The following is a 25,007-nucleotide window of genomic DNA, read 5'->3' as shown; positions in this document are numbered from 1 at the left end:
ATAAACAGACATAGTATTGAACAGGTTAAGGTTTTTAAGTATTTGGGGATAGTATTCCACCAAACTGGAACACGTAAAGCCCATCTTGATTATATTTCCCAAGGTGCTCAACAGATGGCAAATATGATTAAGTCCTTCTATTACTCTAGGGGTGCCTTTTTCGTACCAGCGTCTATAAAATTGTTGAAGGCCAAGATACATCCCCAAATTCTTTATGGGGCACAGATCGGTCCTCTGGAAAATTTCTCTCAGCTTGAAACAGTACAAACCAAATTCCTGAGGGCTATTTTTCAGGTACCCAGGGGTACAGCAAATGCCGTCCTTCGTAGGGAAGCAGGGGTCACCACTCTGAAAGCAAAAGTATGGTTTTGCATAATTAAATTTTGGTTAAGCTTGGTCTTCTTTCCGTCTGGTCTTACCCCTTTAGTGTTATCAGACAGTTTTGTTTCCAAATGGAAATCAGCTTTGAAATTAAAATTGCATCACTTGGGCACATCTCAAGAAGATCTTATTGAGCGAGGATTAGAGCAGGCGCGATTGAACGTTCTCCATTCAGCAGTACTTGATGGTAAATTCAAACAACTTTCTTATGATCAGCGCTGTTGTCCCTGTGGCTCAGGGGATATAGAGTCTATCACCCATGTTATTCTTTATTGCCAGTTTTATAAAGACGCTCGCACCAAATTTATTGCTCCTATTTTAGCCATTTATCCTGGTCACACAGACCAATTTTATTTGGAAATTATGCTGGCCAATTTTAAACCTGTAATTTCAGATAATGTGGCAAAGTTCTGTTTTGGGGTGTCAAAGCTCCGTAAAGACACTATTAGTAATTTGAAAATTTGTGATTTTGTAAACTTTTGAAATTTTTGAATTTTCTTATCAATGCTATTAATTTTGATTGTTTGTTAATCTGGTCTGTGACCGCAATAAATTTACTACTACTTGGACACAGAGGCACTCTTACTCCTGGACTTCAAGGCTGAAGTCCAGGGCCTTCACAGCCCCTGGGGCCCCCCAAATCCTCTTTAGTTTGTGGGTGTGGTCACCCGGTAGAGCATGATGATGCTTAATTTGCAGGGGAAGGGGGCCTTCAAAGGCCTTAGGTCCAGGCTACAAAATTACCTAGGTGCACCTCTGCTTGGACAGGTAAGTCTTGTTAATTGATCTAGTGTACATTGGGGGGCCCTGCCTACGAGTACTAAAGCCCAATAAGTTTTGGGGAAGCATTTTAACCAGACTGGGAGTTATACTGTTGGAAGTTATTTGCTAAATTAATTATTGGGTCTCACTGATCTAGACTTAGAGGTTGTATTGTTGGTACTGACAGAGTACAGACATCATGTATATAGTTGTAGTGTTCAAGCCACTAAGGAACCATGTTCATCCCATTTTGGTCACACATACACTCTTCCCTGCAGAACTGAACTCAGGAGAAACCCATTCTGCTAGTTTCTAGCGGAAGCCTCCTGAGTGCACCATGCTGATAGGCTAATTCCTGTGCCATTACTCTCAGATAAAATCTTGGAGAGATGGAGTAAACCTGTCAAATAAATAAACAAATAACCATGCAGTTATCTCCCTGAAACAGTTTTTCAAGATTTTTTTTTTTAAGATTAAAAAAAAAACAAGGCACCAAACAAATACTAGGCTTGTTCTTATGATGATGAGAACACAGCTTCCTGTGTGCACCATGCTGATAGGCTAATTCTTATGTCATTACTCCCAGACAAATGCTTGGAGAGATGGAGTAAACCTATCAATTAAACAAACAAACAAACACGCAGCTACTTTTCTGGAACAGTTTTTCAAGATTAAAAAGAAAATCAGTTTAAAATAATAATAATAATAAAGCATCAAACAAATACTAGGCTTGTCCTCACGATTATTAAAAGACACCTCCCACCCGAGTTCACGAACTGCATGCACTCCCATTTGCCAATCATCTCTCAGTTAAAAACAAAGTCGGAGGTGCAGTCAGTTATAATGTGCTGAGCAGCAGCTGGACTTTTTGTCCTACCTTGTTAAAGTCCCAGGTACAGCTGTTGGGTAGGAGGGAGTCCTTCAACCCAGGTGCTGCTTAGCACACAATCACTGATGGGCCCCTGATCTTGTTTTAAACTGACAGATGATTGGCAAATGGGAGTATGCACAGCTCCTGGATTACGGTAGGCAGTATTTCCTACTCTGTTCATAATTGTGAGAACACACCTATTGAATCAGGTGTACAGGGCACTTGAAAACAATGTTTAAAATGCAGACAGTCCATCTGAAGCACGGGAGAGAAGAGAAGTGTAAATTAGCATTGGATGCACTGGCAAATATGCAAGGGGTTTAAGAAGCAAACGCAGAGGAAGCTGAGCTCACCTCACAGCAAAAAAACCCCACCAAAAAACATGGAATTCGCTCCTGTTGGTCAATCTATCCATCCATGCATGTATGTGTACTCATTGTTGTCCCCCACTCATTTTGTCATAGCATGAAAATATCAAACAGATTTTCACAGAAAGCATGACTACAACAGTCTCTTCTCTGAAGGAAATTTATTCTACCTTGGATATTGCACTGTGCACAATTTCTGTATAGATGTTAAACAGATGAGAGGAAGGAACAGTAAATGTAAGCTACTTTAAAAAAAACTTTATTTCCTAAACCTCTTGGAAAACATAAAATTTTGTCTTTATTACTAGGCTGCAGATGCCTCACTGTGACTCAGTAATGCTTCTCTCAACTGATGCATTTATGAATATCTTAAGTTTCTGTTAAAGGAGGAACATGATAGTATAATAATATTGACTCAGACAGCTAGGGCCCTGCATCATTGAACAACTATTCTATTTATTGTATTGAAGTCTATATAAGCTACTTTGTACCAAGTCAGACCAATGGCCCTCTTGTCCCCAACTATTCTATTCTAATTGGCTGTGGCTTTCTAAGTTCCTCAGCAAGGGTCTTTCCCAGCCTTGTGGCTTCAGATTCTTCACTGAAGATGTCAGAGACTGAGCTTGGGACCTTCTACTTATGCAGAGCATGTTGCCTGATACTGAGACATGGCCACTTCTTTTGTGGGATTATTTGCATAGTTAATGCCTTATTGCCACTCTTGTTCACTTTGGACAATGGCTGTTGCTATGAAAATGTATGATCTTCTCTTATACCTCATATTGTATATGGTCTAATCCACACACATGAAGTCTTGCTGGTGTTCACATTCATCTCATTATAAAGGACGATGACAGTGAAAACATGAAACATCTGAGAATCAGCTGCCACTATGATGATTTAACTGATGTGTGTTTTCTTGTGGGTGAATTCTCTGTGAAGCATTGCCACCAGAAATTGCTAACTTGGCACACTTGGTCCTTAGACCAACATCATTATCAAAGAATTGTTACCAGTCACCATTTCCCACTCTCCCTTTTCCACACAGCTTACTTCAGGAAGGAAGGAAGGCACGCAGGCAGGAAGGAACTAGCTTTCTAGAAGCATATGAAACAGGTTATTAATTTGGAACTGGACTTATTTTGGATATTTTGATACTAAATCCTGATTCTAAGTGTACAACAAATCCCACTGATTTCAGTGGAACTTATTTCTATTCCAGAGTGCTTAAAATTCTCAGTGAACAGAGCCCAGACTAAGTACCATTGAAATAAATTGTGTCTGAGTCTAGATCCTGTCCAGTTGTTTTTTTAATATGCAGTCCAATGAGACTTTATCATGTTTTTGCCATAATCTCTTCTACAGCTCCAAATGGTTTGTGGTTAGGTTACTTTAAAGGCTGTCCAAACCTTTAGATTACCCTCAGAGGCCCTACTGTCTGGTCTATCTTTAACTGGAATACACTTGATAGGTATTAGATATGGCATTTTCAGTGATGGCACCACACCTGTGGAACTCTGTCACCAGGGAGATAGGTCAGGCTCTCTCTTTTGGTGTCTTTAAATGTAATGAAAGGCTGGCTATTTTCACTTGGCATTTGCTTTATATCTTATTAGGTCAATGCAACTTTTATCTGTTTTCAGACTGCTGCTTATATTGTGTGTTTTTAGACTGCTTTTTAAATATCATTTTATTGGTATTATATAAGATGTTTTATTGTTTTAATTGTTTTATGTTGTCACCTTGTGCCTGTTTTTAACAGGGAAAGCCAAGATACACATTATTAAATCAATCAGTTGAAGCTTCTTATACCTGATTATCTAGCCTTCTAAGTAGAAATATGCAAAATAGTTGCAAGAAGGAACATATATTTCTGTGCAGAAAAAGTAAAGCCATAATCCAAGCCAGTTAAGAATTCTTATGCTTACTAAGTCAATGTGCTTAAATGGACTTAACTTGGTGTTGGATTGTGTCTTACATCTTCAGTGCAAGGCAATTGCTTATTGACCCAATAAAGGCTTTATAGTTACAAAGTTTATCACATCATTCAGTTTGTCTTTGGCATCTCAAGAGTCCACTTCAGAGAAGGTACAATGATGGCTATCAAAGTACATAAAAATAAAATCAACCTGCCACATTCACCATTCATAACCTATTAATTGAACAAACTGCTAAAAAAGGTTTTAATAAAATTATACTTATGGTAACTATGACATCTAGATACACTTAACATTGTCAATAACTTAGTACATCTTAAGCTGTTATTTTACTACTAACATTAAAGGGTGTAAACGTAATATTACGTACGTAACATTAAAAAGATGGATATTTAAGAAAGATATGAAGCTGAAATAAAATACATTGAAAGAAATAGGGTTGCCTGCATTTCTCTAAACCCATGGATAATGTGTACAATTTAAAACAAAATTAATATTCTATTAAATGACTCTGTTGCAAATATACAGTTTTAAGAATTTATCTAACATGTTGTACATAACTATTTGTGCTTTGTAACTGATCACATCAGCCATTGTGTTTTGTACAGTTATTAGGATCCTTTCATATATATATGAATACATATGATCATGAACATAGAGACAGGATGTCACGCTGGATTGATATTGTTCAGACTTTAAAACGGTGCCAGAAGGAGAAAACGAAAATGTACAGAAGCTATTGGCAGCAGAATTGCCAATGTCCGTTGAGACTCAGAGGTCTGCATAACGTGAACATATAAATGTCATCTGAATAAAGTCTTTAATTTTGAAAGTCTTGTTCTCAGTTACTCTAGGAGAAATAAATTAGTGCTAGAATGTGTTAAAAAGCATTATTTCAGTAGATATTTAATGCTGCTATTAAAATTCTTTATCCTGATCATATGAGCTGCTTCATTAGTACAAACGTTTAGGGTGCAGTGCAATAACGCTGCACTCATGCAACATCATGACCTATGGCTACTTGGCTAGGCAATATGAGCTGACCCACCCCAGACACTGTACTAGTACTCCAGCTTGTTGCAGATGCTGGCAGCAGCAAACGTCTCCAGATGTAGCATAGCAGCATTGCATACAACTGTTAAGCAGCATAGAATAGGATAGACAAGGAGCAGGAAGCATGTTCAGGGTATGACTGGGAATGATTTAACTATGTGGCATCTCAAAATAAAAGAATCCCATCCACCACAGAATCTACTTCGTTGTACAGCCCTACATGCCTGTCATTGGCTAGTATTCTTGTAGAGGTTGCAGCTGACAGGCAGCATAGCAAAACAGGTTAGTATTACTTGCCAACATTCAGATGCCACTATAGCTATTGTCAACACAAACCACTTTGTGTGATGTTGTTTTTCTCAACTATAGTACAAGTATTAGTTTTCAGCAATCTCTGGGAGCAGAAACTAGGCTGCTACCTACAGCCGCAGGACTCTACCACCATGTCTTCATATTGTTTGTAGACCACATTATTAGCAGAATCAATAAACAAAATGCTAATAGGACTCAGCCTTGTTGGAACACAACATGTTGGAGGGGTTGACTCTGGGTCCATAGAGTTCATTAATGTTTGGATAACAGCATGATTGGTAGGCTCCAGGTGAGATCGAAGAGGAAATTCACAAAGCCCTTCACAATGATAGGCTTCATACTCCAGTGGGGCTATTATCCAGTCATCCCAGCCCATATCCTTAAAATTTACGTGGAGTGCTTTTTTACTACACCTTGCTTTCAGATTCTTGTTCGGCCTCTTTCCTTGACGAGTTGCTAGTGGAGCCCTTCTCTTTCTTCTTTGATTGAATAGGTATTCATAAACAGTTTTGTCATCCTGGCCAGATCTAGCTTTTATTTCATTGAAAAACAAGTCTCTCTTCTTTGTCCTTCCAAATACCAAGAAGAGCGCCTTTTCATTGACTTGCCTCCCTGTTCTATTAAATCCCACAGTCCTTAAATCAACAGGCCTCCCCCTTTCAAAAGCCTCCAGTTCAAAGCACAAGTTAGCAGAGTTTTTAAAATTCCTAAAAAGTTTCCAAATATCAAAAACTTCCCATTTTGCTGTGTCCAAGATGCCGACTGTCCGTGATTCCAAGAGAACTGATGCTTGCCTGCTTGTGGAGCAACTGAATAGTTTCACTTGACATGTTTTCCCATGAGAATGAGATTTCCAGGTGTCAGAAGTTTTTTTCCTTAAAATGCGCAGTTCTGCACCTAGTAAGCCATCTTTTTCTAATGCACTGATGTCAAAAATGTATTTCTGCTTTCTAATAGCAGGAGCTCGATCATCTAAAAAGAGAGAGAGAGAAAGTTTTATGTATTTCAAATAAAAATGTGGGCCTATTTTCCATTTCTCTTAATAATATAGAATGTCCCTCACTATTAGTTTATAATATTGAGAATTCTAAAATAACATCATGAGACTGTTGTGAGTTCACACTCCATGGAGTTTACTAGCATAACATTTTGGATTCTTTAACTCTGACATGAAAATATTTCTGTTTCATCTTTGGGTTTGGGTTTTTCTGCTCCCCAAAGTCGATCAGACAGTATATTAAGGCAACTCAAGGGACTTACTTAAATTGATTTAGGATAAGGGTGGCAGATTGCTAATTTAATACAGTAAACTTGTGCAGTTCTTGTACTTCTAGTAACATATGATGATAACATGATTTAAACATGATGCATTGGTCTTGTGCTATCCTGGGAACTTTTTTTGAAAAGAGAAAACCTCCCCATGATAGCACAAGACCAACACATGTTTAAATCATGTTATCACTATGTGTTGCCAGAAGTTCAAGAACCGCACAAGCTTACTGTATTAAATTAGTAGTTTGGCACCCTTATCCCAAATCCACTTAATGAAGTCCCTTTGAATAGGCAAACATCTGTTAAAATGCACCTCCCACAAAGGCAATTGCCTTCATTCAGAATATAAGGCTTAGTACTTCATGTCTATTTGCATATTAAAGTTAATGAAAAACATGTATTTGAGATATTGCTCTCGCAGATTCCATCAGCAGGGCACTTTTTTAGGTAGAATTGCATCTATTCTGACTAGCTTGTCATTTGTTTGAAAGCTTCCTATATTCTTTCTTTTAAATTGGATTGTCATCTAGGCTAAATTTACTAAGTGCTGTTGTACACAATCTCTGTTCATTTCAATGGGGCATGAGTGGTAAACCTCTGCACTCAGTACCACTCAGCAGCTTGGTCACTTGACCCATTGAGCATTCATAGGTTGCTATGGGGGCCCTTTGAGGATCTAGGGAAGAATAAGAATGGATCCCTGAGGTCTTTTAACAGTCCCCGAAATGTCTTGCATATCACTGAAATGTCTTGCTTATTTTTTTCAGCAAGTTATATCTAAATTAATGTTATTTTAACAAAAAAGAAATCCCACCAAACTCAGTTCTCTTTAATTTTATAGTCCGTATTGTAACAAAAATGGATTAATCCAATCTTGTTCCAGCAGAAACATTACCATCATATACTTTTAGATGCATGTTCGGCAGAAAATAGAGACATTTAATATCATTGTCCAATATAACTCAATGCTGTTATCACTAATATAATTAGGGGAAAGAATAAGCACTCAGTTATGATGCTATGGAACAAATCCTTAAGTCTGCACAGCATTTTAAAAGTTTGAATGCCTTCAATTTGTGAGATTCTGTCTTCCAAGTTTTTTATCTTTTGAATAACTGGAATCATCCAAGCTTCTTGTTGTATATAAAGGTATTATCAAGCCACCACAAATGTCATATTTCTGAACACAGAAGCATGTTCCATTGTCTTACCTTGTCCCTTGTCTATGAAGCTTGTAATTGTATTGGCAAGTCCAGTCTCCAGTTTTACGCTTCCATTAACACCTTTCCGCTCTGCATCAGAAAGAGTCCTGTATAGGGAGAGCATGTACTCATGTGGTGTGATAGCAGGATGTCTGAATGCTTCTTTAGCTTCCCTTTGGGCAACAGGTTCTTTAGTCCTTTTGTTTTTATAGGAGCTGGCATCTAAATTCCCTGTGCCAGTTTTCTTTAGTGTGGCCTTGCTGCCAAAGTTCTGGATCTTTGGGGTCACGGTCCTTATTCCGGATTGTCTATTTGAAGTATGTCCTGCCTTTTTGTCTGTGCTCCCTGCTCTAGAGACAGTCTTCTTTGATTCATCAGTCTTTGCCAAGAGAGTTCCAACTTGAGCAGTATTGCTTTTCGTCCTAGTCTTTGAATTCCCAGCACTATATCCATGGCTCCCCGTTTTAAAGGTACCTGCCCTTGGCAAGGGGTTCCTCTCTTTTCCATCTACTTTTGACAATCCTAATTTGGATCCTGAATTACCTTGATTTGCTTCAGCAGAGCTCAGTACCAAGAAAAAGAGAACAAGGTAAAACCAAGTAAAGTGCCAAAGCAGTAAAGTAAGAAAGTGCAGGATTTTCATCCTCTGGTCTTCCTTTGAATGCTACCAAAGAAAAAATCAGAAACGGTTCCTCCAGTTTGGCATAAGAAAACATGAAAGAAATTAAAAACCAAAGTCAGCAGAAAGAGTTTTATTTTAAGCTTAGAACACTTTAAATCTTCTTGTATAATATTTGTATCCAGTCCCATAGTGGAAATGCTAATTTCTTCAGTTCTGTCTTCTCCTGGTTTCTGCTAGCGGCTTGTTCTTGAAAAGAGAAAGTTTACCACCCCCCTTTCTTCTGTAAAAGTGACTAAAAACTTGAAGGAGTCTTGTTTAAATCGGAGAGGTTTTTTTCCAAGAAGGAAGAATGGCGTAATGCTGCCTCTGTGTTAAAAGGTTTTTTAAAAAGTTTTGAATCCCTTCCAGTGAAAATATTTCACACACAGAAACCTGCAGGTGCTCAGAAATCTTTTACAAACCTGAACTCAGGAATTGGAAGCGGAATTCCAACAAAAACCTATTTAATTACTCTCTGATGTCATGCTGTCTAAACTAATTTAAGTGTGATATATTTCTTTTAAAAAGTCTTCTTTGCCCTTTCCATTAGCATGAGTCATACTCTGCTTCATGTAAAACAACTCTGTAGGACCAAAACTCTATAGAATATTGCAATTTAGAGTGGCAACATGTAGCCTATTTTAGCCTTAAATGAACTTCGCACTGAAACAGGACAAAGCAGTATAAGATCAACATGAGAAGCCTTTAACAAAAGTCAATGGGAATTAATACATTAAAGTATGTTGTAAATCATATAGATGTTTTATAAAGTTCTGAACACAGAACTGACTGTTATTAGCAGCGATTCTGTGAGTTGGTGATGAAAGGACAGGAGAAACTGTTTTAATTTTTAATAAACATTTAAGAACATTTATTGTGACATTTAAAAGGCTCTAAGAAATGAAGTGGAATGAAGTTAAATAGGGACTGATTGATTGTTTGCTTGTACTGTATAAAGCACTTTAATATCTCTATAGATTCTGTTATTTAACTCATTCCCTGGTTCCCTTCACCAACTCCTACACTATCCAACGTTAAGCAGCAGTGTCCCCTGCAGGAACCTAGAGCACCTGTGAATTCTATGAAAGCAGGAAGAATCCCCAGCCACCACATCCTAATACTAACTTCTAATTGTTTAAATAGGATAGTATACAAATGTGATGGTTTCTTAATCCTGCTCCCCAACCCGCAATATATGCAAAACAAGATAATTAATCTGTAGAAAATGTGTAAGTACTAGACATCTTCTGCACTACCTAATCTGCTGTATTGATTCAAGAGAAGCTATGTAACACTTTGGTATGCAAGTACCTTTAATTGGACTAATATCTTTTAGAGTATACAGATACAGGAGCTTTACAGAACTCTGATTCAAATTCTTCTGCTTGAAGAACACCCAGAGGTGTTCTTCCAGGGCTGTCAGCTAGTGCGGGGACCCCTTCCAGTTAATTCTAATGAGGGTTAAAAGAGTGGGGCCTGGGATGGTTGCCCTGCTTGCCATGCCCTAAGGACAGCCCTGGCTCTTACCCCTGGACTTCCAGGCCAAGGTTCAGGGCCTCCACACCCCCTGGGGGCCCCCAAATCCACTTTAGTCTGTCCTCGCCACAGGACTGCGCTGCACCAGGAGACCAAGCGTGACTGTGATCTGCGCTGGCCAGCTGAGCGTGACCTTTGCTTTAGAGATAGAGAGGGGAGTGGGGAAAGAAATATGTGGGATGGGAATATGTGTGTTGAAATGTTTCTTCTAATGCATATTTGCATAAATATGCATTATATATCTGTTTTATATTCTTACATTCTTGTGAGTTCAGTCACTGTTTGTGCCCTCAAGAACTCATGTGTTAAAAATACTGGGACTATCCTCACAATCGGGAAAAATCGGGCTAGGAAAGCGTAGCCCGATTTTTCCCAGTCGTAAGAACCACCAGGCTCGACTGCGAGCCCGGTGGTTCTCCAGCGGGTAACCCGCTTTGGTAGCCCTCCTCTCCCTGCATTATCATCAAAAGCGGGTCTCACTGATTGTGAGACGCGCTTCACTGTGTGTGTCATGGTGTGTGTGTGTGGGGGGGGGATGATGCTCAATTGGCAGTGGTGGTGGAGGGGCCCTCCAAAGGCCTTTAGGACCAGGCTCCAAAATTACCTAGATGCACCTCTGAGAACGCCCTCAGTTCTGGATCTTTCACATTCTCCCCAACAAATCCTGACCCTGTGCTAAATTCTGCTACATGGCTGGTATGGGGAGTGCTGCAAGGACACCAAGGCTGTCATAGCCTAGACACCAAGTAACAGCTAGGACTCAGATCCCGAGGGTAAAGAGCCAGGCAAATCCCAGCATCAGCATCCGCTCTTGAGGTGCGGAATCCAGGTCCTGCCAGAGGGGATGATCCAGACAATGATAGTGACCCAAAGATGGTCCCCTTGAGCCAGACTCATCTGACCAGGGTGAGGCTTTGTCAGTGTCAAATATCTGCTACTACTACTACTACTACTACTACTACTAAAAATATTTATATACTGCTTTTCAACAAAAGCGCTCAAGCGCTTATGAGATACATAGAAAAAAGAATAATATATAAATAAGATGGTTCCGTGCCCCCAAAGGGCTCACAGTCTAAAAATAAACACAAAGGTGGTTATCAGCAACAGCCATTGGAGCAAGGGATGCTGGGGTTAGAAAGGGACTGTTGCTCTCTTCCTTTGCTAAACATAAGAGAATCACCATTTTAAAAGGTGCCTTTTTGCTCAGTTAGCAAGGAGTATCTTTATGGAGTATGCAATTAAATCTCTTGGTTGCACTGTGTGTGCATGTGTCTGCCTGTCTATCTATCTAATTGCATGTCCTAAATATTATTAATCCAGGATAAAGAAAACATTTATCTTTAAGATTCCAGAAAGTTGACTTATTTCTTTTAAAATAAGGCATTGCCACTAGCCAACTAGCTCAGATAATATAAACATTAATGCAGGCATACCTTACTCATTTGGGGAGGGGGATTATTTGATCGCTAACGTATTATTTTTCTGTCAACACTTAAAAAAACGGGTTTTGACCATGACCAGAAGCAGAAATATTTTAAAAATCACTCATTAATTTTCTTACTCGAAATACTCTAATAGCATGAGAAAATGGTATGATTTCCATTGTATAAACAGAGACTGCAATCCTCAAACCACTAATGAGCTCTATTGCTTTTTGTGCTGATGCAGCAGCTTAAGGACTGAGCACTTCTGCAGAATTCAAAGCACAAATATTCAGCAATCTGACAAAGAACACATGAGGAGGAAGAAAAGGCTGAGGTAGAACCCAAGCAAGAATCCTAATTTTCAGGACAGATCATTTCTGGGGTGGGTGGGTGGGGGTCATCCACTTCCCAAACATTCAGATTAAGACATCATCATTAAACCATTTTGAAAAGACAGCTCTCATCCCAGTGTTCTTACAATCTAAAGTATGACACAAGTGGCAGCTACAGAGACTGGGGGATGAAGATGAAGGCGAAGGAGAGAATGTGCATTCAGCTCAGCTGTATGTCCTACCTAGGCTTGAGTTTCAGTGAGGTCTAAGGAGTTGTGCCAAGGGCTTAACGGGAAAGGTGGGCGTTAAGGAGGCAGGAGAAATTTTAAGGAGGTGAGAGAAGGGAAGAATGGGTATATCATATGAGTATTCATGGAGGGAATTCCAGACATAAGGGACAACAAGGAAAGAAAGCTGGAGTTTCAGGGAACAGATGGCTGAGGGTGGAAGGACTGCAGGAGTGCTGTTGTCACCTCAGGGCCTTCTCTAGGAATAACATTGGAGGGTGAGGTGACAGAACCAAGAGGGCTTGCTGGTAGAGTTTTTGCTCTGCATTCCAGTCCAATGCCTATTAGGCTTCACCCCCAGGGCAGCAGGCACAGCCAAACTCAGCTAACCTACCACTGTGCCATTCTTTAGCCAGGTTGCACTCGACTCTTCCCTTATTCCACCAGGCACTATCCCTTAATTCCCAGGCTTCTCCTCCTGAGTCTCAGCATCTGAGTGCCAGAGATCTGACATCCTATAGGTGCTAAAGTCATGGACAGGGATATTGCATGATATGAGGGCAGAAAGATAAGGGGAGCAAGACCGTGATAGGCTTTGACAGCAAGGAAGAAGAGTTTTTGTTGAATATGGGAATGGAAAAGAAGCCAATGTAGGCATTTAAGGAGAGACAACCTGTGGTGTGTGAACAATGAGAGGAGTGGATCATTCTGATAGCAGAGTTCTGGGTAGAGATTAGATGCCTAAGATGTGACGGTGGAAGTCCAGAGAGGAAGAGATTGCAATAGTCAAGACACTGGCAGGATAGATAAAAGTAAAGTAAAGTTGTGCCTTTGAGTCGGTGTCAACTCCTGGCGACCACAGAGCCATGTTGTTTTCTTGGTAGAATACAGGAGTGGTTTGCTATTGCCTTCTCCCATGCAGTATGAGATGATCCCCTTCAGCATCTTCCTGTATCGCTGCTGCTTGATATAGGTGTTTCCCATAGTCTGGGCAATATACCAGCGGGGATTTTAAATGGCAACCTCTTGCTCCCTAGGTAAGTTTCTTCCCCGCATGTAAATAGTTATACAACAGTATACTCAATCCAGATTCATTTGACCTATGTGTTTCCATCTTGGCTGCAAGGCTTGATACTATCCACTTTACTTTAAGCTCCTTCATTGACAGCTGAGCCAGAAAAAATGGACACTTAAACCAGTTAGCCCTGCTGGTTGTTTGAGCAAGCTATCTAGTTTTGTTGGCCTTTATAGGATTTATTTGTATTTTACAATTTTTACAATGTATTTCACTTCTAGACCATAATGGTTCTGAAAGTGGTTCACAATGGCAATATATTTGGTGTGTCATCAGCGTACTGATAGCACCCTGCACCAAATCTCCTGATGATCTCTCCCAGTGGTTTCATGTAGATGTTAAACAACATTAGAGACAATACGGAGCCCCGAGGCACACCATACAAAAGTTCATATTTTGAAGAACAACAGTCTCCAAGAGACACCATCTGGAATGTGCCTGAGAGGTAGGAGAGGAACCACAGCAAAGCAGTGCCTCCCACTCCCAACCCCCTCAGACGCTGTAGAAGGATACTATGGTTGATTGTATTGAAAACTGCTGAGAGATCCAAAAGGACCAACAAAGTCACACTTCCTCTGTCAATTCCCAATTGGAGATCATCCATCAGGCCAACCAAGGCAGTCTCCATCCCATAGCCCACCCAGAACCTGTTTTGAAATGGGTCTAGATAATCAGTTTCCTCCAATACTGTCAAGAGGAATTTTATTTATTTATATGGATGTAAACTACTTTGGGAACTTTTGTTGAAATGCGGTATATCAATATGCATCTTATTTGTATTCTTATATTGGCATCTCCTTCCTGGGATGTGCTCTGCCTACACACTGCATCCAGCTTTGCCCACCAGTCCTCCTGCTGGTGCCACTGCCACTGCTCTGTCACACCCTCGATCTCGGACAGCGAGGAGGAAGGGGAAGCTGTCAACTTTCCAGGCGATGCAGGAGTGTCTGAGGGGCAGAGCCCGGCTGTTCATGAAACAGCTGTGGCTAATGATTCAGAACAGGCACAACAACCTGAAGCAGCAGAAATCGTGAAAGACCAATCTGAAGAAGAACTATGCAACCAGCCCCCGCTGACTCCGCAACAGCGGCGTGTCACGAGACGCAGGGATCAACTGGAGACTATTAGGAGAAGCAAACGCCTATTGCAGAGGGCTGATAAGCCTTGAATTCCTGCCAGCTGGGAGCTCTCGGCTTGCACTATAAACCACGTCACCAGTCTTCTACTCACTGCTGAAAAGCAACATTCGTCATCCCTTGTGTCGACAGCGTGCAGCCAAGTCCGGTCAAGACAAACTTCCAGAGATGTATCCAGTTTCAGCAGCTTCGCTTTGTCTCGTGATCTTCCCTGGCGGTCGGCCAGACCTTAACATGCTCTACCAGCAAGATAGGCTCATTTGCTCATCTGTTTGTTGCGTGCTGTCTCGGCAGCACTGCCCTTGTCCGCTGCTTTAATCTCTTCCTTGGCGCTCCCTTCCCAGAACAGGAAATGAAGAAGGCAGTAGACAAGGGTGGTGCTAGGGAGAGCTTCCTGAATTCTTTGGAGGAAGAGTGGGATAATATATAAAATAAACAATAATGTTATGTTTGGATTATCTATACCTACCAACTTTCATACATGAGTGATTATTACTTGTTACTACAATGTAACATGTTGATTACTACACAGAAGTGCCTATTGACATTTCTCTGTTAAATGGTCCCCAGTTACTAAAAATGTCCAAATCAGTTTTGAAATAGTCATATCAATATTTTGACAGATCTTAATAGGAAAAGTGAAAAATATAAGATAGTGCTTTAAGATCAGACAAGTTCAGCTTCCTATTCCATAGCATAATTCATTTTAGAACTGCATAGTAACATTTTCAAAATTAGAAATGTAAATTTTAAAACAGCAAAATTTCCCACATAAATTATTATTGGAAATGTTGTCACTCCACCTTTTCAGAAGCAATATAAGGCAGTCTTGAAGCATGAATGATTTTAACGTCCTCCCCCCCCTAAATTACAGCTACTGAAAACCTTTAAGCAAATTGGTAGGCTATCTATCTGTACGTCTTTTCTGCCAGTGCTACCTATGAGGTTTGTGCAGACAGCAGCTTCCTCCACAAATTGTGTATTATATTACAATTATTATTAATAATAAATAGCAGAACTGTTGATCAGCAATGATGGGCAAGTAGTAATTTTCAGACAATCTGTCTTCTCTATCAGGCTCTGTCAGGCTCTGAGGGGAAGTGCCCTCCCCACTCCTGGTCTTGCTCTGCTTCTCTTCCCTCATGCATCCTCATTGTGTAGCTCTCTCTATAGTCATGATGGTAACAGTTAAGGTGATGGGGATGTGAGGGAAATGTGCTGAGATGCTGATTAAATAAACCATATATAACCAACCAAAAGCTGGTAATACTGACATCCTGTGTTAGTACTAGTTACTGGTTTTATGTGCCATGGTTTTTTGTTATTTTTTTTCCATTGTGAACAGCTGTATTTTTAACTATGGTTTGGAGTGTTAGTGATGCAGTTTCTTAGACAATCAGTAGATGTCACTGGTTGACATAAGCATTGTGAAAAGGAAAGGCAGTGGGGACCTAAAACACAGAACAATAGAACTGTTGCTGGCTGCTTATCTTTCCAGAGGCATGACCCCTAATTGAAAACAATGGCACTTGTTTTAAGGATAATTAAGGGTAATTAAAATTATAAGATGGTGGCTTTGTGTAGGGGGATGGAGTGTGCAGCAGGTCTAAACTTTATAATCCCTTTAATATCCTGGAAGGTAAAGGGAAATATGGGTTTTGAAGTGTGAGCAACCAACTCATGGCAGACACTTGGGAATTATATATGTTAGGTATTTATATATTGCTTTTCAACAAAACACTCTCAAAGTGATTTTAAATTGCAAAAGATATGAGAAAATGCTTGCATGTTTCCAAAGAAATAAAACTGTGGGGGTAAGGAGCAAAACACAAAGGAGGCATCAGCAACAGCCACTGGAGATATGCTATGCTGGTCTGAATAGCTGCTTTCTCCCTCTGCTAGATATAAGAGAGTCACCATTTTAAAAGGTCCCTCTCTGCCCAGATAGCAGTGTCATTGTGCTAAACTGGAGGGAAAAGTGCTGTAAGAATTAGGATCCTATTGGTCATTTGAGCTGTGCCACCTCTGCTTCTCCTGCTACTTCTCAGTCTAACATTTGGACAAGCACAGATCAGCACTGTTATCAGCAAAGTCTCCATGTGGCTTGTAAACGATAGGCACATAGAACTAGCATGCCTGGTTCTTGAAAAAACACTTTGTCCAGAAGCACCATAACCTGAAACTCCATCTACCCTCCATGTGTTGTGTAAATGAGATTGACTGTATTATGGGCAAAAAGAATAAGCAAAGGAATATGAGTAATAGAAGAAAGTTATTAAATCTTAACTTTTCCAGTTCAAAATGTCCTGGAATGGGAATTTGTGTCACTTTACACATTCTACAGGTCAGTGTTCGGAACTGGAGACACTATGACCTAATGGCTGCCAAATAAAGTTGTCCAGGGGTCATTTCAGATACTTCAAGGAGAATGGAGGAATGGGGGAGGGGGGATGGAAGGGACCATGGCAGAGGAGCTTTACTGATGCTGCCTCTCACTTGCCTATAGCAGCAGAAAAATCTATCAACCCCTCCCATGAGAGGATCACCCACATAAACACAACAGCCCTGCTGGATTAGGTCCAAGGCCTATCTAGTTCAGCATCCTGTTTAATACAGTGGCTCACCAGACGCCTCTGGGAAGTCTACGGCAAGATCTGAGGGCATGCCCTCTCTCCTGCTGCTGCTTCCCTACAATTGGTATTTAGAGACATCTTGCCTCTGAGGCTGTAGTAGGCCTATGGCCCTCAGACTAGGAGCCACTGATAGACTTGTCCTCCATGAATTTATCTAAGCCCTTCTTAAAGCCATCCAGGCTGCTGGCTGTCACCACATCTTGTGGCAGATAATCCCATAGATTAATTCTGTGTTGTGTGGAAAAGTATTTCCTTTTGTCGGTCCTAAATTTCTTGGCAATCGGTTTGATGGGGTGAACCCTAGTTCTAGTATTATGAGAGAGGGCGAAAAAAAATCTCTCTCCACTCTCTCCACATCATGCATGATTTTATAGACCTCTATCATGTCTCCCCTCCATCATCTTCTTTCTAAACTAAAAAGCCCCAGATGATGTAGCCTTGCCTCGTAAGGAAGGTTCTCTAGGCTCTTTGTTGAGGGGCCCCCTCAGACCTGGAGGTGGCTGAAGTACTGATCTCAGCAATTCTCAGTGTCCACTATCCCCCACATTTTGCTGAGGAAATAGGGACTGTAATATTACATTATCTTATTAGAGATTACTCTTGATATCATTGGGTATGCCTCATTAGTTTCTCCCCCACCTAGTTGTCCAATTCAAAATAATATTCCCATGCCTTTCCTCTCCATTTTTTTAACCAGTGCTTGGATACATGTCTCCTCAATTAAACCAACCAACCAACCAACCAACAAACAAACAAACTTACTCCTGACTTTCCATTTTCCTGGGCAGCAAAGTTAGTTCTACCCCCTTCTGTAAGTGGGGAATAGAATTTTCATTAGAACTTTTTAGTGAAAATATAGCATAGGCTTCTGGGGCATTACGAACATGGGCAGAAACCCTCCATCTGGAAGAGTTTCTTTCTGCCCATGATGGTAGCTGTCCATGAACTCCAAGAAGGAGAAAGTAATGGCTGAGGCACTGTCTAGATGTATGCCAAACATATGCCATGACGAGCTATGGAGCCCAAGAATGATTACAAACTTTTAGAATGTCTCACTATATGGAATATCCTGGCGTAACCTTAGCTATGGCAGTGCTTGAGCTTTACTAAAGTAAACAGTAAAGCAAAGAAAGAATTGTGTGTTTCAGTGTCAAGAGGCTTAGCAAATATATGCAGGCAATGTACTCAGACTGCTCCAGTGGGAGCAGTTCTAAAAATGGTTTCTATCTACAAATCATTGCGCCTTAGAGCACATGTCTGGGAGGGTAGAGAATGGTAGAGGGAAAACTCTTTGCTAACTTAAGCCCGCATAGTAATACAACTGAAGCCATCACAGAGATAGATAACTAAGGAAATGATTGATTGACTGTATTGCACCAGAATGCCACACCCTCTCTGTGATAAAGTTAAGAAAGAAACCCTGAGGGATCTTGAAGTATTACCTCTTGTGTTTTTATCCTCACTAGGTACCCTAAACACCTGACAAGGCTCCCTGAGAAAGGGGTTTTGCTGAAGCAGCCCTTTCACAGTTTGATGCCATAGTTGAGAGGTACTAGTCCTTTGTGATTAACAAATCAGAAGGCTGCCGATGTATTTCCTAAACTGTGCTCTCAGAGCAGAGGCCCCTCAAGGGTACCATATGGATACTGTGGGCTTCTGTGAGCGTTACAAGAGACCTGAGGAAGAAAGGGGCCTCTCAGGGGCATGGATACTGTGGGCTTCTTTGGCATTCACAAAGAGGTTACCAATAATTTCTGTCCCTTTAAATAATGGAAACCAGATGTTGCTGCTGGCAATGTCTAACGACTGACATTTCTAATCACTAGAAAGCAGAGTCCAAGGTCTCCAGCTCTTTGAGCTTATAAATTAATAGCATTAATGTCTTAATGCAAGCAGAAGCATAAGAATCTGAAGAAGCAAGTGGCGAGTGCAAAAATCCAAAGCATGGAAACTTGGAGAGAGCATCATGTGATTGGCCTGTCTGCTGAAGCGCCAAATCGTTATAGGAACAAGCTGTAACCAGTCTACAGAAGTCATATGATGTGAGTGTATCCAACAGCACTTCTGCTAGACCTGAAACATATGTAGCAGTCTTCTGCATCTTTAAGCCAAAATTAATATTAGTCAGATTATTATTTTTCTGATCAGTTCCATGTGGCTTTTCTGAAATCAGTGCTAACTTTAGATGTTCTGTTATTTTATTATTGCTACTAGTTTTAAAAAAATACTTCATTATACTGGCACAATTGTGCCAGTATTGTTATGCTGGAGAGCGTTTTCAATGTTCCACCATTATAAACCCTAAACTTTCTATTGCTTAGGAAATCAAAACCATTTGTCCAAGCTGCCTGGCCATCAGCAAACATTCACTAGGTGACAAGAAACACCTCCCCTGCAAATTTGGTGACGATCCGTTGGAAAATGACTTAGAGCAGTTTTTCTCTTTTGAACAGGTTTAAAGGGTTGGCAACATTTTTTTTAGGATGGAGGAAGTGCTATTTACATGATTTTGTAGTCATAAGAACATAATGTAAACCACCCTGAGCCATTTTTGGAAGGGTGGTATATAAATCAAATCAAATAAATAAAATAATAACAGCCTTGCTGGATCAGGCCCAAGGTCTATCAGGTTCAGCATCCTGTTTCACACAGTGACCCACCAGATGCCTCTGGAACGCCACAAGCAAGAGGTGCAGTGGTAGCTGTTGAGGCTGCAGGGAGGGTGGGGAGTGAGGAGGCTAGAGTTCCCCCTTTTACCAGGACAGGGGGAGCGAGCTCCTTCCAGCTCCCCTCCCTCCTTCCAAGTGACTACATGGGCCTCTTGCCTCTCTGCTAAGCAGCCCGCTTCTGGCCTTCCTCCACGTGGAGGAAGCGGTGGGGTTTATTTTTAACATAAAAGGGGGGACTTTCTCCCACACTTGCCTCCCACACTTGTGCTGCAGCTCCAGAGAGAGGTGGCAAAATTTGAGGAGCAGCAAATTGCCAATCCTCAAATTTTGCTGCCATAGGCAAATGCCTACCCCGCCTCTCCACTAATCCTTCACTGCTGACAGCTCAGATCCCATCAGCATATATATGAAGTTGAGGTCTTTTGCTCCAATATGCATCACTTTACACTTGCTTACATTGAACTGCATTTGCCATTTTGTCACCCACTCACCCAGTTTGGAGAGATCCTTTTAGAGCTCCTCGCAGTCTGTTTTGGATTTCACTATCCTAAATAGTTTTGTGTCATCTGCAAATTGACCACTTTGCTGCTTTATCCCAACTTCTAGATTATTTATGAATGTTAAAGAGCACTGGTCCCAGTACAGGTCCCTGGGAGAACCCTCTTCTCACTTTCCTCTCTGTTTCTGTTCCTTCAACCAGTTACCAATATAGAAATTCAACCAGTGCCTAATATAGAAATCTCTAGACAGTGTACAGATTAAAACATAATAGAAAATATAAAACATTAAAATTCACAAAAACAGATAAAAATCACAATAGATAAAAATAAATTAAATAGATAAATAAATAGATTAAAATTTAAAATTCAGTTAAAAGCATGGGAAAACAGGTACATCTTCAGGGTCCTAAAAGCAAACAGAACAGGAGATGCTCTTATTTCAGCAGGGGGCATGTTCCAAAGCCCTGGGGCAGCCACAGAGAGGCCCAGTCCCAAGTTGCCACGAAACAATGTTTCGTGTTTGGTGCTAACAGACTAGAGTCTGTGCGGTAGCAAGTTTGAAGTTACAGTTTCCACAGTACTGCCCACAATAAACATGGCAGCTGACTCACCGCTCTGCCCCTCAAGCTGCCCCAATGGTTTTGTGATTATTTAGCAAAGCACCAAGGAAGCTACCACTCCAGTTACAGAGTGCAGAGTTTAGTTGTTGCAGCTATTTAGAGTAACACGCATGGAGATCACTGTAGATTCTGTTACTTAACTAGTTTATTGGTGATATTTGGGATAGGAAAGACCTATCCTATCTATCAGCTACATAACGAATAGGTAGGGGGAGAGAGAGATGTTTCCATCTTCTCTCTAGGAGGAAAGGAAGAGGACTAACTCACTACAAGAAGTACCTGAGGAGTCAAGGAAGGGGTCATAGAATAGAGGCAAGCAGAGACAGGTAAGGAGACCTTCACTAACTGCCTCTACTCCCAATGCCCCTAGTGGTCATTAGGATAGTTGGTGAAAAAGGTTGATGCACTGGAACTCCATCTCCGACACTGGCCCTGCTGCCCACTGTCGCTGCTCCTATCCACTACTCCAGCCCGCCGCTCCTGTCTGGTGTGCACCCCCATCTGTTCCAGCATGCACCTTACCCCAGCCCTGGCAAGTCAGCATTCCCTGCCAGCTGTAGGAGTGTGCACGGAACCGCCAAACTGCGGTCTGGCACTGGGGTGGGGGGTGGCTTTAAGAGCGGGTGGAGGGTTTACTTACCCCTCCCACCTCTTCCCGTTCTGGCGCCGTAAGTTTAGTAGTAATTGGAGCGGCAGGATACCTCCCTGCCACCCCTTCCCCGCTGCTGCTCTGCAAAACTCCCAGAAGTCCGTTGTGCGCGCGCTTCACGTCTCTGTGACATGAGTGCACGCAAAGGACTACTAAACTTACGGCGCCAGAACGGGAAAGAGGCGGGAGGGGTAAGTAAACCCTCTACCCACTCTTAAAGCCCCCCACCCGAACCGGACCACCCAGGTCCGGACTGTTCCGGACTGTTCCAGAGGCCTTTAGAATGGCCTCTGGACTGGTCCGGGCCCATCCCTAGCCAGCTGTCCTGGCAGCCACCCCCAGGGCTCAGATGGCCTCCGCACATGCACAGAGGCCATCTGAACCCTGGAGGTGGAGCTGCTGGCAGAGAACACTCCTGCCTGCTGCTCCATTCAGGCACACACCTGTCACCGTGTTCATGCACGCACCTCACCCAGGCCCCTGGCAAGCTGGTATTCCTTGCTGGCTGCCTTGGCCTCCACCCCCAGGACTCAGATAGCCTCTGCATGTACGGACTCCACACATGCATGGAAGCCATCTGAGCCCTGGGTGTGGGGCAGCTGGCAGGGAATGCCATCTTGCCGGGGCTTGGACTAGAAGCTCGCTGGAATGGGTGAGGGGTGTGTGCGCATGTGCCTGTGTGTGTGTGTGCACCTGTGCATGCACATGTGCATATGTGTGCATGCGTGCCTCTGTTTCTCTGTGTGAATGGCTACGTCACTTATGTACAACTTTTACACTATTTTGATATTTTACACTATTTTAACACCACCCTGAAGGGAATTAAATCAAGCAGAACTGTGAAGTTTATGAGAATTTCTGGGAAGATAATCTATAACTTTGGACATGGTTGTTAAAGCATTTGTTATTTTTAATGGTCATTGTTATTTGTGTTGGGGTTTTTTTTTAAGAAAAGGGGAAAATGAAGTACAGATTCATTGCTGAGATGAGATCACACTGACACAATTACTGAATCCACTAATTTAATTTACTTGTTTTTTTTCAGGTGTGTGTGGGTGGGGGGAGTGTGACTTTATCTTAGTTGAAGGTTTTACAAAGTTTTTGGTGTTCAGCATCAGGAAGTTTCACCTTATGGTTTGGGTAAGCTCTTTCCCATAGTGTCTAATCATATTTTCCTTTTTTAAATGCCGGGAAATTTAGTAATCCAAAAACCTTTGGTTTAAAACGAGAATTAAGCTGCTTTACATTTTCACTTGTGCTCTAAAAAGAATGCAAATTGCCAGTTAAGGTGCCCATCTTAACTTCTGTGCCATATAAGCTGTTAAGACTTTATAGTCTGGTATATGATAATGGCTTTAGAAATGAATCTCCATGCATTGACCCATTCCCTTGATCAGAAATACATCAGGCAGAAACTCATCAGGGGCATCTATAGGAAGTGATAAGGGAAACTACATTTGTTAAATGTCTGCCTGGACACATCCCTTCCCAGCCCAATATACCATATACAAAGTCTTTACAGCTTATACAGCATGGAAGTTAAGATGGGCACCTTAATTTGCAATTTTCATTCTTTTTAGAGCACAAGTGAAAATGCAAAGCAGCTTAACTGTCATTTTAAACCAAAGGTTTTTTGATTACGGATATTAAAGACAGAGTTCCAGAAAATCTGTATGGAGATGGAGTAATAATTCTAGCAGGGATGAGTGAAGATGAAGCATACATAGTAGGAAGGATCTGTAGCAGGAGGATTTTTACATTTTGAGGGAAGATTTTTTTTTTCTGAAGCAATAGATTCTGTACAAGATTTTGCATGTGAGATGTGAATAATTTTTTAAAAACCTCTGAAAGCCATTGACTTCCAGTGAAAGGTGGACTGGTGTCATTGTAAAATTTATTTAGAATTTAATTGAAATTAGTTCAACAAAGTTATTTCCATGTACTTAGGCATGCCATGTGTGAAATTTGGTAGTGTCAAGTGTAGAAGCATAAAGTGGCAATTATTATATAGGTTCTGGGATTATGTGGAGATTATAGATTATATTATATGTAGAGATGATAATTGAAGTACTGCTTTGATATTTCACCAGACAGCGTCCATATATTTTGAAACAGTTATTTGCCACCACAAGGGCTATAAATGTAAAAGCAAACACACAAACACGAAAGCTGATATTCTCAGGTTAACATTCTAAATATTATATCAAACACAATCAAACAGTAGATTCAGTGTCCTCCTGTCTTAAGCCTGTAAGCAACTTTTCCACAGCACTTAGCAATTTAAGGTGCATTAATAATAGAAATGCAGAATACTCTTGGCCCTGCTTCAAAGTGAATGTGGTTCAATTGTGTGTAGCATCTTGATAATCCAGGGTTATCATTGGTCATTTTGTCCATATATGATTGAGAATGTATATACCACCTAGTATAAAAATCTCTAGGCAATGTACAGAATTAAAACATAAAATATAACACATTTAAAATTCATAAAAAGATAAAAATCATAGATTAAACATGTTAAAATTTAAAAATCGAATCTCAGTTGAAGGCCTGGGAAAACAGGTATGTCTTCAGGGTCCTCCTAAAAGCAAACAGAGGAGACACTCTTATTTCAGTAGGGAGCGAGTTCCAAAGCCCTGGGGTAGCCACAGAAAAGGCTTGATCTCAAGTTTCCACAAACAAGTTTGCAACAACCATAATTGGACCTCTCCAGATGATCTTAATAGGTGACAGGGCTCATGATAGGGAAGGCGCTTTCTTAAATATCCTGGACCTAAGCCATTAAGGGCCTTATAGGTAATAACTAGCACTTTTTATTTCGTTCAGAAACCTATCGGCAGCCAGTGCAGTTCTTTTAGAATCGGTGTTATGTGGTCCCTTCGAGTAAACCCGCAGACCAGTCTGGCTAACGTATTTTGTACCAAATGTAGTTTCCGAACTACTTACAAAGGCAGCTCCATGTAGAGTGCATTACAGTAGTCAAGCCTAGAGATTACCAGCATTTGTACCACCATTTTAAGGTCACTAGTCTCCAAGAATGGAAGAATCTGGCATATCAGCCGAAGCTGATAAAAAGCACTCCTGGCCACAGCCTCAACCTGAGAAACCAGGAAGAGTTTGGGATCCAGGAGCACTCCCAGACTACGAACCTGGTCTTTTAGGGGGCGTGTAACCTCGTAAGAGGCACCTTTTAATGTGGCAATTCTCTCTATTTAGCAGGGGGAGATTAACTGGCCCTATCCACCCCCAGCACAGTACCTCCAGTGACTGTTGCTGGTGTCTAACCTATGTTTCTTTTTAGATTGTGAGCCCTTTGGGGGCAGGGATCCAGCTTATTTATATATGATTTCTCTGTGTAAACCGCCCTGAGCCATTTTTGGAAGG

General features: G+C 41.2%; 1 protein-coding gene across 1 annotated transcript; it reads right to left on the bottom strand.

The window, feature by feature from the left end:
* Positions 1-5,787: 5,787 nt before the first annotated feature.
* GDF5 (growth differentiation factor 5) lies at positions 5,788-8,801 on the bottom strand. Its single transcript, XM_053249200.1, has 2 exons — positions 8,168-8,801; positions 5,788-6,656 (listed from the first exon to the last, which is right to left on the bottom strand). The coding sequence occupies exons 1-2, from the start codon at positions 8,799-8,801 to the stop codon at positions 5,788-5,790; spliced, it is 1,503 nt and encodes a 500-aa protein (XP_053105175.1).
* Between the last annotated feature and the right edge of the window lie 16,206 nt (positions 8,802-25,007).

The sequence above is a fragment of the Hemicordylus capensis genome, chromosome 4 (assembly GCF_027244095.1).
Source record: "Hemicordylus capensis ecotype Gifberg chromosome 4, rHemCap1.1.pri, whole genome shotgun sequence".
In the NCBI taxonomy this organism is placed as follows: domain Eukaryota; kingdom Metazoa; phylum Chordata; class Lepidosauria; order Squamata; family Cordylidae; genus Hemicordylus; species Hemicordylus capensis.
This window is presented reverse-complemented; position numbering and strand designations above follow the sequence as displayed.